Below are 14665 nucleotides of genomic sequence, written 5' to 3'. Positions count from 1 at the left end.
AAAAAACACATTCAATTTGATTATGCTGGCAGTCAAAATTGTCTGATTAAGTGTACTCTCTGCTGGTGCTGACACTAACATTTCCCCTTTTTGGACATTTTATTCTATTTCAGGCAAGCAGGGAAGGCATTAACCGTGTCTTTCCCCAGTGTTGTGGAATGAGTGTTGAGAGAAAAAACAGAACACAACAAGCTGTGTGACGTCTTGAAGTGAGCGTAAATTTTGTTTGCGTGCATGTGTGTGCATCGAACAACTGCAGCAGCATGTTGCCACCCGTGAAAAAGGACCGAGTCATTACTCAGCTCCCACAGGTTAGGAAGCACACACACACACACACACACACACACACACACACACACACACACACACACACACACACACACACACACACACAGTAATGCAGTTACGACTAACAGAATTAGCACTAATGATAAGGTTATTTAGTTTCAGTCCAACAAGTGGACTGCTTCTAATTTGCAAAATGTCCATGTGAGCTGAGAAACCTTTAACCCAAATTAAACTTCATCCTGCATTTTTTCTAAGATTAGTTTATCCGCCAGAATACAAAAAGATATATATTATCCAATGTGCATTTTCTTTTCATTGGTTGCTCCTTCTTGCACCTTTCTTCCCAGTGTTTCAGTCCAAATGCAGCGCTGCACACCAAACACGGCTTCCACCCACAGGTGAAGGCCATGTGCCAGCTCCAGAAGGATGCCACAGTCAGGTGAGATCACACACGGTTTGCTGCTGAGATGCTGTGTGCTCAGATGAAATGGATTAGGTCTGGTAGCATCCTTTAAGTCACACCATGTCTGCAGTGTCAGCTGACGGGCGTTTATCAAACTCGCCACGTCTGAATGCGTTAATCAGGTGACAGATTTACATATGGGGCTCGTCACGCTTTAACAAATCACACGAACAAACAAGTGTCGTTGTTTCTCTCTCTGGCGTCCATGATGTCCAGGTGAAGGAGAAATGTCCGTGACACTGACTTTCTTTAAAATTATTTTATTAAAAGAAAGAGCAGCATCAGTACAGACAGAACCTGCCTGGAAGGAGTCGGCCGATTGAATCCTCCTTGCTGGACAATGACCAGCAATCAGGTTTTATAGGTTTTCAACATATAGGAGGGGTTAAAACAAATGGTTCTTTATTGCCTACCATATGGGGAAAGCAGAGAGCATCCCCAAACAACTCCCCCTTGTCTACAACAGCTGAAGAATCCCTAAATCAACGTTTTGGACAGAAGAACCCTCATAAAAACACCTCCAACAGGGCTCTGTAAACAGGAGAACACTTTCCCATGGCATGGGTTGAATATAATGCAGGTTCCATCTGTGGTCAGAGACACCAGAGCAAACACTACATATAACAAGCAACTCATATCAAATACTAGAACAAACAAAACAAATTCTATACTACTAACTTATTAAGTAATACATGTAACAGATCAGATACCACACAAGCTAAACTGACACCTCTGTCTGTCTACTCATCATGTAAATCTCAGGAAATTAGTCTTTTGTCATACCAAATATTCATATAAAAAACTGTAATATTCCAGGAGGCGGGGTTCCATAGACAACTGTGAAATAATGAAAAAATAACCCAATAAAAACATCAATCTTCCATAATTAAAATGTAAATTATTGCAATAATTTTACATAATATGTACTTTTAGCCTTTTTAATGTCCAATGAAGGACATTTATATGTATAAAAACAATAAAATGACCTTTAAATTTGATTGAATTATATTACAATGTAAATATTTTTGGCTTAATACTGCAGAAAATGTCAATATTAGTTGCATTGCATCATGTAACTTTATGTAAAAATAAATTTCAGATATTTTGTTTACAGTGTAGAAAAAGCCTGGACATTTTTGATGGTTCTGTTCGATTTCCATCAAGAACGTACTTAATGATATTTAATGTCATTTTTTAAGCTTTTTGTACTTTGACATGCAGTCTGTGAGAAAAGCATGAATCAGCTGGGGACAATGAATGCTACTCAAGGAGAAATAAATGGTGCATTTCTTAGTTATTATATTTACAGTTGGATTAAGCGGCAGCAGTACGTTGAATCTAGTGTTGACTCAGTGCCAAGTCATAACAAAGCAACATATCATACTGGATTAGAGTTACTCACAGATGTGTGTTTATCATTTTTAGACAACAATAGAGTCTCAGATGAATAAATAACATCAGACTTTTGCGACAAATCTTTGTTAGACATGTAGACTCTGACTTTTCAAAGATTGTTTGTTTAAAGTGCAAAAAAAAAAAACAGTACAATATATCACTAAATAAAATTAATGGCATGATATTTTTAAATTTATGCATTCAATCTTGAGTTTCACAAATATAAAACATATAATTTGATTGTTACTCAATAACAATATCTGGAATCTGGAATGCAAAAAGGAAGCCCTATATTTTGAAGGGCTGAAGTAATGGCACAAAATTAGCAATAAATCGTGCTGTGCTTTTGTATGGTGTGAATGAATGTCAAAACTCATCACTTTCACAAGGTTCAAAATGCCTCAAAAATACAAACATAATGTGAGAAAGGCTGCTTCATTCGTAGTTCACCCTGACAAGAACATCAATGTTTAACTAAACTCATGAGGTATAAACTTAAAGAGGTTATTGTTATTGATGATGTTGTGTATTTCATTCTGTTGGCATGTTGTCGTATGGACTCATGAGTGACTGCTGACAGTGTTGGCTTTCTGTTTGCAGCTTTAATATCGCCAAAGTCATCGTAGTTGGTGATGTTGCTGTTGGCAAAACGTGTCTGATCAGCAGGTAAGAGGCAGTTTATGAGTAATTAGCTTAAAGCTGAGGTAGGCAGGAATCTGAAAAGGCCTAAAAATGCCAGAATTGAAAGATCACAACTCTTGATGTGAGCAGACATACAGTGAACATGCGCTTCAAAGGTGCTAAAAATAGTCAAGTTAAAAGGCAGCACTGACATTTGGCTTCACATAAGAGCTGAACTCTTCACAGGTAGAATCCTCTGTTCAACCTTCAGCCTCCATTGCCTTTGATGCTTTTTTATTCACTATTATCTCACCTGATCTGGGCTGAAAAAGATAAGTCTCCTGGAGCCAGATATATTTTCTAGGATTACAGGGTATCCTCTATTTATGTTGGAACTGTGCTCCTACGATAAGATTTTCGCCTTAAGTCGGAACTGACATACTGTGCTTAAGTACCGATGTCACTCACCTACGCTAACAAACACAGCTTACCTTTTCTTCGAAGCACTGCCATCAGAAGAGTCTGACTTACGCTTGGGAGCCATAATGAAGGGCAAAAAGTTTCCAAAACAACAACACAAATGAAAGAATGGAGCACAATCCACTGTGGCGTACAACAAAACAAAACTGTCTTCCTCTTATGGTGCCATGTGACGGCGTGTTCTTCCGCTCTGCTCGCCCACTAGTTCCTGCGTGGAATTTGTTTGAACGTCGCAAATGCCGGAAAGATGGAACAAAACTTCCGTAATAAATTTAAGGTTGTTGCTAGAGGTACGGACCCGTACCCGTAGCCTGTGGACTACGGATACGGCACTTGCCATTTGCCAATCAGATACGTGAGATCTGGTCACGTGACTCCCGGTAAACGCTAGCGGTACGGACCCGTAGCATCGGTACTACAGGTACGGACCCTAAACCTGATCCTAACACTAACCCTAACCTTAACCTTTGCTTACCTTTCAACAGTTTGCAGTGGTTAGCAGCTTCTTGACTCGCGAGACTCGCGTACGGGTCCGTATCTGTCTGGAAATGGAAAGTGCCAGAAACACTTTCCCGTATCCGTAGCCCACGGATACGGGTCCGTATCTGTAGACACTACCTAAATTTAAGGGAGATGGCGATGTAAGCACGAAACGCTGTAAGTCGAGGACATTGTAAACCACGGACCAGTTGTAGTTGAATTACAATCTGCTGAGGCTGCTTACATTACCGTTAATTAGAAAATTTAACTTTAAAGATGAAAAATGTTTAAACTTGTGCTTGTATCAAGTTGGGTTTAATTCAAATTTTGTTTCAGAAAAACATGGTTGAAGCTAAATTGGGTAAAATTGAGGTCCATTTTTTTCTTTCAACAAAATCATTACATAAATTAATATCAGATGGAATTTTTACATGCCATAAGTTAGTTAAATTCTGCTTTGATTTCATATTTTTGGAGGTAGGACTACAAACCTCCGTGCAGAAACAGAAACACAGATTTCCAGTTAAATATCCGATATGCAATAAATTCTCCAAAACTCCAAATTCTCAAATAAAGTGCTTAAAAAAGCCTGAAAGTGTGTTTACTTTAGTGACACATGGAAACACACATTTCTACTAATTAAAGGTTTAGCTGCTTTTACTTTCTGGATGATAAAGGACTGACACAAAAAAACAGTTTTTATGTTCAGCAAACCTGATGTCATTCAGGGTGAAAACTGATGATTTTACAAATGTTATACCACAAAAATAGTATTTTTTTCTGCAAGTTTTTAGTGTATTATTGATTAGTTAAAGTGATTTATTAGTTCTTGGCAAAAAGATTGATTTAATTTCAAGGAAAATAACTTACTATGTAAAAAAAACCTTGTTCTTCGCAGTTCTAAATCCGTTTTTCTGTCTTTTTGTCACCTTTTCCTGGTTCCTCTCAGGTTCTGTAGGGGTGCGTTTGATAAGAACTATAAAGCCACCATCGGGGTGGATTTTGAGATGGAGCGTTTTGAGGTGCTCGGAGTTCCCTTCAGTTTACAGCTGTAAGTATTTCGCTAAAACAAGGAGAAAACCGCAGTTTATAGGCTTACTGTGTTAACTGATCATCAGGATAAAGACTAAGTTGTTTAATCTGAACCATTCTACATCTGAAAACACACCATGATGAAGTTAAAAGTGTCTTTAAATGAAATCTCGTGATTAGATATTTGTGTGGCTGAGCATCTTCCAGATAATCTGAAAATCATGATGCTCAGACTGCTCAAATACAAGTTTTTTTTTCCTTTATAATGCTGGCTGTGCTCGTGCATATGGATTTACTCTAATGTTTGGTGATATCCTGCACAGCGTGTCCCTCTGTAAAATCTTAGTCTTGTTAAAATAAAGCTGGTAATTATGCACTTTAACTTGTTTAAATAAGCACCTTTTCTTCCCTTCTTCCCTTCAACTCCACTAAATATCCCAAAGACAACAGTGAAAGCTGCGTCTGATCTGTTTCAGGTGGGATACAGCAGGTCAGGAGAGGTTCAAGTGCATCGCTTCCACCTACTACAGAGGAGCACAAGGTGACATTAGCACGATCGCCACACTGTATTATTAATAAAACTGTTCATTTTCATTCTGAACTTCTGCTTAAACCGTTCATCTCTTTATGTTTCTCCAGCCATAATAGTTGTGTTTGACCTCAGCAGTGTGACCTCATTAGCACATGCCAGGTAAAGAATATCCCATTAGTCTGAGATAATGGTTCCATTAAAGTTCTATTTAAAGCCTTTTAACTCTGTATGTGTGTGTTCAGGCAGTGGCTGGAGGATGCAATGAAGGAAAATGATCCATCCAGTGTTTTATTGTTTCTGGTCGGCACCAAGAAGGACCTAAGCGTGGGTGAAGTTTATGAAAAATTACTTTAAAGGCAAACTGAGGTGACATGTTTAGTTAATGAGTCGATTAGTCAACGGACAGAAACTAAACCAGCATAGTTTTGAGGTGAAATTTGGAGGATTTTCTGCTTCTATTTGTTTTGTGCTCTCGGTTTTAGACAGCAGATCAGATTACAATAACAAAACAAGTTAAAGACCTCATCTTTCACACTCAGCTGTTACAGGCTCCATCCCTCCCTCCACCCTAATAGGGATTAAGTATAGATAATGGATAGATGGATGGATCTTTCACTCTGTATAAAGCTGTAACAAACATTTTTCACCAGTTTTTGACATTTTATAGCTTCTGTAATTGATTGAGAAAATAACCAGTAGATTAATTAATAATGAAAATAACTATGGTGCCCACAATAGTGACTGTCAAGAGATCTCTGGGAGAACGGAGGTTCCATGTCAAGTCAACCAGAGGGTCTCACCTCAAAGTTTTACTCTGATAATTTTCCTTCCTGTTGAAAGGTGTCGGGGTTTCTCTTAGATTTGCCGAGGTTGAACAACACGTCCGGTGACACTGTTACTTTTATATGATTTTATTATAAAAAGACAGCATCTGAACAGACAACATGGTTTGCCTTTGGAGGTTCACAGCCAATTGATTCCTCCCTGAACCATGGGCAAGTGAAGAGCTTTATACCCTTCTGGTGAAGGATAGAATTGAAAATCCCTTACTCAAAACAAAACCACCCTTGAATAGAACCCCTCAGCTCTGAAATCCCAAAGGAACACATCCATCTTCTAGCTGGACATGGGGGCCTCAAAAAACAACAAGTGATCTGTTCCTGAAACTGAAAAACACATTCCAATGGCATGGGTAGAATTAGTCACGCATGTAATGCAGGTTCCATCTGTGGTCAGAGACAAGGAACCACACCAGAGCAGACTCTACACATAACAAACAACTTATATCAGATACTAGAACAAACAAAACAGATTCCATTCTACTAACTTAATAAGTAATACATGTCTCAGATCAGATACTACAAAGGCTTGCATACAGTACATGATGACTACTGTCAAATTATAAACTAGAAGCATTCTTGTCTGAAAAGTTTTGCAATTTTTTCCTAAATTTTAGAACAAGTTCAGGTTGTAAAGCTGCTTAGAAACGTATTGTCATCATGTTGATTATTGGGGCAGATTTAAGCTTTATGTACAAGCTTCTGACAAGTTTGACACTTTTTAGAGCAGGATTAGTGTCAGATATAGCTACTTAAAGATGAAAAACAAAGCAGATTATGAAAGATCCTAAGTGTTTTTCCATCATTTAAACAACTACTGTACAAAAAGCATTAAATATCCCACCAATATTCATTCTTTTTGGTAGAACTTTTGCAGATATCTGTGAGATTTTAAGAACAGAAGTGGTTTAATGTTGCAGATACTGGTGAAGATGGGTCCAGAATGAAAATATCACATCCAGCATATTTTCAAACACCACAGTTTAACTGTATGTCAGAGTGCACAAATTTCAAATGAGTTCCCATAAAGAACACATTATGTGGTATAAAAATGCAAAAATGTAAGATTTTTTTTTTCAAATCACCGTAGAAATAATAATCTGTGGTGGCTGTAATACTTAGGATTTTCCCAATATAATTTATTGACTAAAAATAAAGAATAAAGTTTTGGCTGGTGAGTTCAATAAACTGCTTAAATTGACAATCTAAACACCCTGGAGTGATTTTAGCAGAAATTAAAAACATTTCATTTAAACAGATGTCTGTTTTTAGCAAGATTTTTTTCTTGATAGCATCTTTAGGGCTACAGAGAACTTTGTAAATATTAATTAAATGATTTTTGATTATTATTATTTTTTTTATCAATGAAGTTTAATAAAATAGTGTAACCTTTCCATAACACCACCACGTCCATCAGATTTACAACAATCCAGAATCCCAAAATATTCAATTTGCTGTCATAAAAAAGCAGAAATTTCTGACATTTGAGAACCTGGAACCATCAAATGCTCCACTTTTGGGGATCTATTAAAGGCATTAGAGGAGATTTAATTTCCTACGACTTTGAATGTAGCATGCGCATGCGCACATACAACCTCTCCCTCACCCCCCTCTAACCTCCCCCCTCTTAACATTTACGAAGAAACGCCCCCTTCCAGAAACTTGCGTAGGACTCGTGAAGTTGTCTTTTACGGCTGGGTCCCCCTGGATCTTTATCTGCCATTATGTAAAAAAAGATGAGCAAAACAAGTCGTCAGCTAACTACGAAGCTATACCAGAGCAACACATACAGAAAACACGTAAGTCCAAGGCGTACGTAATCTACGTAACTAGGCCTGAGCCGGAAGATTTTTGATTGACAGGAAAGGGAGCAAACCAAACGCCTCGGTCCGAGCGCATTGATTGGCTGTTGTTTTTCAGGTCCTGCCATGTCCACAGTTATTTTTTTTATTTTTTATTCTTTTAGAGACCATGCATACAAGTCCACTAAAGGTCAGTATATTCATTTTATGTGAATCAGACAAATTAAACAAAAAAAAACATCCTCCATAATGCCTTTAATAAAACAGCCGATGAGTATTCTACTGATTGGCTAATTGATTAATCAATGAGTCTTTGCAACTCTAAACTTTTTACTTTTAGATTAGTTTCAGACTAATTCTACAGAGGCCATTTCACAAACACCCTCGTCTCTCTCTGTCTGTGTTTCTCCCTCAGTCTCCTGATCAGCTGGCTCAGATCGAGCAGGAAGCCATCCGACTCTCTGAGGAAATCAAAGCAGAGTACTGGACCGTGTCCGCAAAGTCTGGTGGGAGATAAACACAGTCATCCACGCTACATGCTTTTCTTTTTTCTCTTTAATCCTCTGTTTGCCTCACTAAACTCTGTTGTCCGTCTCTTGGTCGTTACAGGAGATGGTGTCAGGGAGTTCTTCTTTCGTGTGGCTTCTTTAACTTTCGAGGCCAACGTTTTGTCTGAGCTCGAGAGAAGTGGGTCGAGGCACGTTGGGGACATAATCAGTGAGTCAGTTCGCTCTCAAGACGGTCTGCTACTATGTGGTTGTCAGCCTTTTCCTTCCCGCACACTACAAAGTTATAGGTGCCCTGTTTACATTCACTATCAAATGTCAAATGCGTCCTTTGCTAGACGGGTTATCTTCACTACATTTCTTCATAACATTTCCAAATTGATTTGAATTCTTCTTCCCTGCCTTGCTGCCCTGAACTGTCAGTGAAGCAGCGTGACACCAGCAGTAGGAATGCGTATCAAATCACATGTTTCCTCATGTGCACGCCAGTATGTGTGCAACACTGTGCCATAGTACTGCTAGTGGTGGAAAAACTCAGGACGCCTAAAGCAAAGTCCAATGTGACCTCCCATCATGGATAATGGACTGTGAGAGCAGTTTAATCAAAAAGTGATTTATCTTCCCAGACTGTTTGATTTGACGGATTTATACAGGCTTGAATAATTAAAGTTAGTTTCAGGTCAGTTTTACACCCCTAAAAACTCATCTCTGTGTAACAAAATGATGTATTTCAAAGTATTCTCCCTGAAAATAATCCCATCCTGCTTTAAAATGGCTTAGAACTCTACATGGTTGCTTCCTCTAGAATGTGCAGGTTCACTAGCTGGAACCGCACCATTGATTTGAAACTTGATTGTTTATTGGAGGCAAAGGATCATTATGTTGATGATGACTGAGCTGAGCTGAGCTGATGTGGTGTGGGGGAAAAGCTTAGTCAGAGATCAGCAGCGGCTCCTGGACCCTCTAGGAAAAGGAGGCAGGGAAAGGAGGCAGAACTATGGGGACGGTGGGTGGGGCAGGAGAAGCAAGAATGAACAAGTGTGAGGGGCATAGTGGTATATATAGGGGTACAACAGGAAGGAAGTGATTGAGGTATGAGTCTCCTCTTGAAACTCACCTACAAATTTTATCTCCATTCTGTGTAGGCTGCCTCCTCTCCCCACTCGCTGCAGCTGTGCACACCAGCTCACCTTCAACTCTGCTCAAGTCACTTAACACTACAGCGTGGCAAGTTGTACTAGCAGTCCTCAGCCGTAGCTTTGCCTGCTAATTTCATGCATGGTGTCTGCCAGCATATAAAAACAACACCACATCGATATCTTGAGACAGTATAAAGAACACTGATTTTTACTTGCAAAGCTTCCAGTTTGTCCAAAGAAAATAGACAATAGTAAGAACAACAGACAGATTTCCATTCTTTTTGGTCCCTTTAAACATTCTGTGATTCAACTTTTGCAGCTCTGAGGTTCCTTCATTTGGTGTTTTGATGATGGTGGTGTAGAGCACTGTCTAACACGATGATCCAGTAGGAATAGCTTTGTATTGATTTGCAGTAATCCTTCCTTTTTGTGAGGACAAGTGGTCCTGAACCACAGTACCAAAATTCCCCACCCAGTGCCATAGTACTCATCTAACTATCTCACTTCTTTTGTCATCTCTGTAAAGCAGTGATTACAGTTTTGGCAATACTGAATATGTTTTTATCTTTGCATTGAGGTGTCTTTGCAGCCCAGCTATAATATCCCTCTTCATGTTCTGTTCATGTCGTGTACTGAAATTCTCAGTCACATGAGGAAGAGTTGCTCTTTCTGCTGCATGAGCATCACAGTCATCAAATGTATGCTTTCCACCACAATCTCCAACCTCTCCAACCTCTTTATTGATGTCTTTCTTATAGATCCAAATGTTGATGTTTCTTTAATCATTGTTCATATTTAAACACAGCTAATTGAGCTGTTTCTGTGACTGAAGCTCCTGCCATCTGTGCCCCAACAATGAGCCTCTTTCAAAGTCATGAAGTTCTTTTTCGCTTGACATTTTGATACAAAATGAGAATGAAAAGTCTGCTTAGCACTTTTCGACAAACCACAGAGCACGACTGGATGTACTGATGTGGAACAATGGTGTGGCTTACTTTTGTGGTAATAACAGTTTTTCGAAAGCTTATAGGTTCACTTCATTAGAGCAGTTTATAGGATCAGTTAATTATCGGTTTTGGTCTTTTGATGGAATTTGTTGACAGTATGAAAAATGCAGCTCACAATGAGTGCCAAAAACATTAAAAATCTTTTATTTTTATTCATATTGCATACAGGAATTACTGACAACACAGACGGCCATCGCAGACGCAAGAGGACCCCACAGTGCTGCTGAGACTGAACAAACGACTGCCTGGATATTCTGTATCGATGACACAGCAACACAAAATGACTCAACAGAACTTAATTGAAAATGGACTCAGCGGTTCAGTGTGGATATCACAACCAGACCCCCTAAAAGCATTATGCTAAAGCTAAGCTAAATTATATTGTATTAGCAATGTTCTCAAATGGTCTGAGAAGACATTAGTTATGAGCCAAGCTGACATGATGAATTGTAAGCTGAGTCTGTAAACAAATCTGTCAGCAGAATGATCCAAATAGTGTCCTCTCAGGAATGTTTCCTGCGGACAAATAACGCTTTGTGATATGCTTGGTTAAATGAACATTTATCAGAGGATGATTATTCTCCATTATTTTTTTTTCTTAAACTCCACTTGCCTTCTAAAAATGACTGTCTGTCTGAAGCAGCATTTTTCTCCTGTCATGAAATAAATGTCAGTACCAGAAATACCACTTTTTTTTTCATTTACTTCCCTGGCCTCCAGTCATGTGGCTCTGTGCTACTAATTTGATCCATGTGCCGGCTCCAGTGACTGCAGTCATACCCATAGAGCATCCCTCTCCTCTGACATGAGGGTTCTCGTGATCTTGAAAATGGAGGGATTGTTTGCAGGGGTTGAATCAAGCGGTGAGTTGCCTCCGTGGCAAATTAATTTCCTCAGCCAGCCAGAGAGGATGAAGAAGTCTGTTTCTTTAAAAAAAAAACCTGCATACACAACCAGTCAAAGGTTTGGACACGCCTTCTCATTTAATGTTTTTTCTTTATTTTCTTGACTATTTGCATTGTAGATTCTCACTGAAAGCATCAAAACTATGAACGAACACATATGGAATTATGTAGTAAAAAAAAGTAAAAACATATTTTAGATTTTTCAAAATAGCCACCCTTTGCTTTGATTACTGCTTTGCACACTCTTAGCATTCTCTCGGTTTGGGATGACATGGACCGCAGAGTGAAGGTGAAAGGGCCAACAAGTGCTCAGCATCTCTGGGAACTCCTTCATGATAGTTGTAAAACCATTTCAGGTGACTACCTCATGAAGCTCATCCAGAGAATGTCAAAGAGTGTGCAAAGCAGCAATCAAAGCAAAGGGTCACCAGACAAACGAGCAAGCAGGTTCAGCAACATCATACAGTGTGTATGGAAAGTATTCAGACCTCTTGAAATTTTTCACTCTCTGTCATTGGAGCCATTTGCCAAAATCAAAAAAGTTAATTTATTTCTCATTAATGTACACTCAGCACCCCATCTTGACAGAAAAAATAGAAATGTGGAAATTTTTGCAAATTTATTAAAAAAGAAAAACTGAAATATCACATGGTCATAAGTATTCAGACCCTGTGCTCAGTATTGAGTAGAAGCACCCTTTTCAGCTAGTACAGCTATGAGTCTTCTTGGGAATGATGCAACAAGTTTTTCACACCTGGATTTGGGGATCCTCTGCCATTCTTCCTTGCAGATCCTCTCCAGTTCTGTCAGGTTGGATGGTGAACGTTGGTGGACAGCCATATTGAGGTCTCTCCAGAGATGCTCAATTGGGTTTAGGTCAGGGCTCTGGCTGGGCCAGTCAAGAACAGTCACAGAGTTGTTCTGAAGCCACTCCTTTGTTATTTTAGCTGTGTGCTTAGGGTCATTGTCCTGTTGAAAGGTGAACCTTCAGCCCAGTTTGAGGTCCTGAGCATTCTGGAAGAGGTTTTCCTCCAGGATATCTCTGTACTTGGCCGCCTTCATCCTTCCTTCAATTGCAACCAGTCGTCCTGTCCCTGCAGCTGAAAAACACCCCCACAGCATGATGCTCCCACCACCATGTTTCACTGTAGGGATTGTATTGGGCAGGTGATGAGCAGTGCCTGCTTTTCTCCACACATACCGCTTTGAATTAACACCAAAAAGTTCAATCTTGGTCTCATCAGACCAGAGAATGTTATTTCTCATAGTCTGGGAGTCCTTCATGTGTTTTTTGGCAAACTCTATGTGGGCTTTCATGTGTCTTGCACTGAGAAGAGGTGTCCGTCGGGCCACTCTGCCATAAAGCCCCGACTGGTGGAGGGCTGCAGTCATAGTTGACTCTGTGGAACTTTCTCCTATCTCCCGACTGCATCTCTGGAGCTCAGCCACAGTGATCTTTGGGTTCTTCTTTACCTCTCTCACCACGGCTCTTCTCCCACCATTGCTCAGTTTGGCTGGACGGCCAGGTCTAGGAAGAGTTGTGGTCGTCCCAAACTTCTTCCATTTGAGGATTATGGAGGCCACTGTGCTCTTAGGAACCTTGAGTGCTGCAGAAATTCTTTTGTAACCTTTGCCAGATCTGTGCCTTGCCACAATTCTGTCTCTGAGCTCCTTGGGCAGTTCCTTCGACCTCATGGTTCTCATTTGCTCTGACATGCACTGTGAGCTGTAAGGTCTTATATAGACAGGTGTGTGCCTTTCCTAATCAAGTCCAATCAGTTTCATTAAACACAGCTGGACTCCAATAAAGAAGCAGAACCATCTCGAGAAGGATCAGAAGAAATGGACAGCATGTGAGTTAAATATGAATGTCGCTGCAAAGGGTCTGAATACTTCTGACCATGTGATATTTCAGTTTTTCTTTTTTAATAAATTTGCAAAAATTTCTACATTTCTGTTTTTTCTGTCAAGATGGGGTGCTGAGTGTGCATTAATGAGAAATAAAATGAACTTTTTTGATTTTGGCAAATGGCTGCAATGACAGAGTGAAACATTTCAAGGGGTCTGAATACTTTCCATACCCACTGTATGTCATAGTGGTGGAAAGTATAACTTTAAATTCTTCTGTGGCTCTGTCAGTCTGTTCCTGCCTGATGTGAAAAAATGAGCTGTTTAGCTGTTGTACGTTCCTCAACCAACAATGAAGAAATAGGAGGCAGAGAAAGAGAAGTCTGACTGAGACACAGCTGATGATCAGACTGCAGGCAGGAAGATACTGAACCAGAGACAATTACAAAGACTAGTGCTGTAGCAGGGCTACAAAATTAACTGGCCATTAGTCACAAGCAAGACTTTTGGCTTCTAACCAACTGAAAAAATTGAAAAATTTTAAAATGCGCTCTGCTCTTAAAAGACGTATCGCACTTATGTGCGCTGTTTTCGCTGCTCATAGAAAAAACACGTGGATATCAGTCGCTTTCATCTTGGACTAATCTGCAATGAGGACACTTTATCTCTATCTGTTCACTGAGCCACTGAGCAGCATCTACCACAGTTGCGCTGTGAGGCGTTCAGGGAACATTGGTAAATGTCTGTCGATAAGCAAATCTTCACTTTGTGGGGTGTTTCACCTGCAACCAGCTGGGACCAGGTGGTGCAACGAACTGACAATGTCTGTCACACTTTATTATCAAAGATAATAACCGGTGCTGGGGGTGGAGTATCGGTATCAGCAACACTGGCCTTGTATTTACTTGGTATCGAATCCATACCAAATCTTGCAGTATCGCACAGCACTATTCACCGTTGGTCGGCGCAAAATGCATTATGGGTTATCTGGCTCTTACGCTTCTACAGCTGTTAAACGGGGATATTAGCATAGACTCGATATCTATGGATATTAGTAGTTTTACGTCCATCTGACGGTCACACTTTGGCCTCACAGTGTATTTATTATTATTTCGAGAAAAATCGGTGAGAAAGAAGCTAAAGTTAGTGTTCATAACTTTATATTGTTAATGTTTTACTCGGTTGCTGACTGTAATAATAATGGATAAAAATTGAAATATAGAATATCACATATTTTCAAGTTTTGTTTCACTACTAAAAATATGTTTGTTTTTGTTGTAGTCTTTATAGTCCTTTATGTTTGGAAAACACACACCAACGCACAGTGA

General features: G+C 39.6%; 1 protein-coding gene across 1 annotated transcript; it reads left to right on the top strand.

The window, feature by feature from the left end:
* Positions 1–695: 695 nt before the first annotated feature.
* rab34b (RAB34, member RAS oncogene family b) lies at positions 696–11546 on the top strand. Its single transcript, XM_022208144.2, has 9 exons — positions 696–727; positions 2747–2812; positions 4677–4778; positions 5236–5300; positions 5399–5450; positions 5534–5615; positions 8348–8438; positions 8542–8649; positions 10753–11546. Exons 1-9 carry the CDS (start codon positions 696–698, stop codon positions 10809–10811), a joined length of 657 nt encoding a protein of 218 aa, XP_022063836.2. The 3' UTR covers positions 10812–11546.
* The last annotated feature ends 3119 nt before the right edge of the window (positions 11547–14665 follow it).

This window comes from Acanthochromis polyacanthus, chromosome 17 (assembly GCF_021347895.1).
Source record: "Acanthochromis polyacanthus isolate Apoly-LR-REF ecotype Palm Island chromosome 17, KAUST_Apoly_ChrSc, whole genome shotgun sequence".
Classification (NCBI taxonomy): Eukaryota; Metazoa; Chordata; class Actinopteri; family Pomacentridae; genus Acanthochromis; species Acanthochromis polyacanthus.
The sequence above is the reverse complement of the archived record's forward strand: the minus strand, read 5'-3'. Positions and strand labels throughout refer to the sequence as shown.

Bases quoted from the DNA above. Each gene is read 5' to 3' on its own strand.
- rab34b (XM_022208144.2), top strand. From the start codon at position 696: ATGTGCCAGCTCCAGAAGGATGCCACAGTCAG. The intron at 2,813-4,676 runs GTAAGAGGCAGT...GGTTCCTCTCAG, and splicing joins AAAACGTGTCTGATCAGCAG to GTTCTGTAGGGGTGCGTTTG. The intron at 4,779-5,235 runs GTAAGTATTTCG...GATCTGTTTCAG, and splicing joins GTTCCCTTCAGTTTACAGCT to GTGGGATACAGCAGGTCAGG.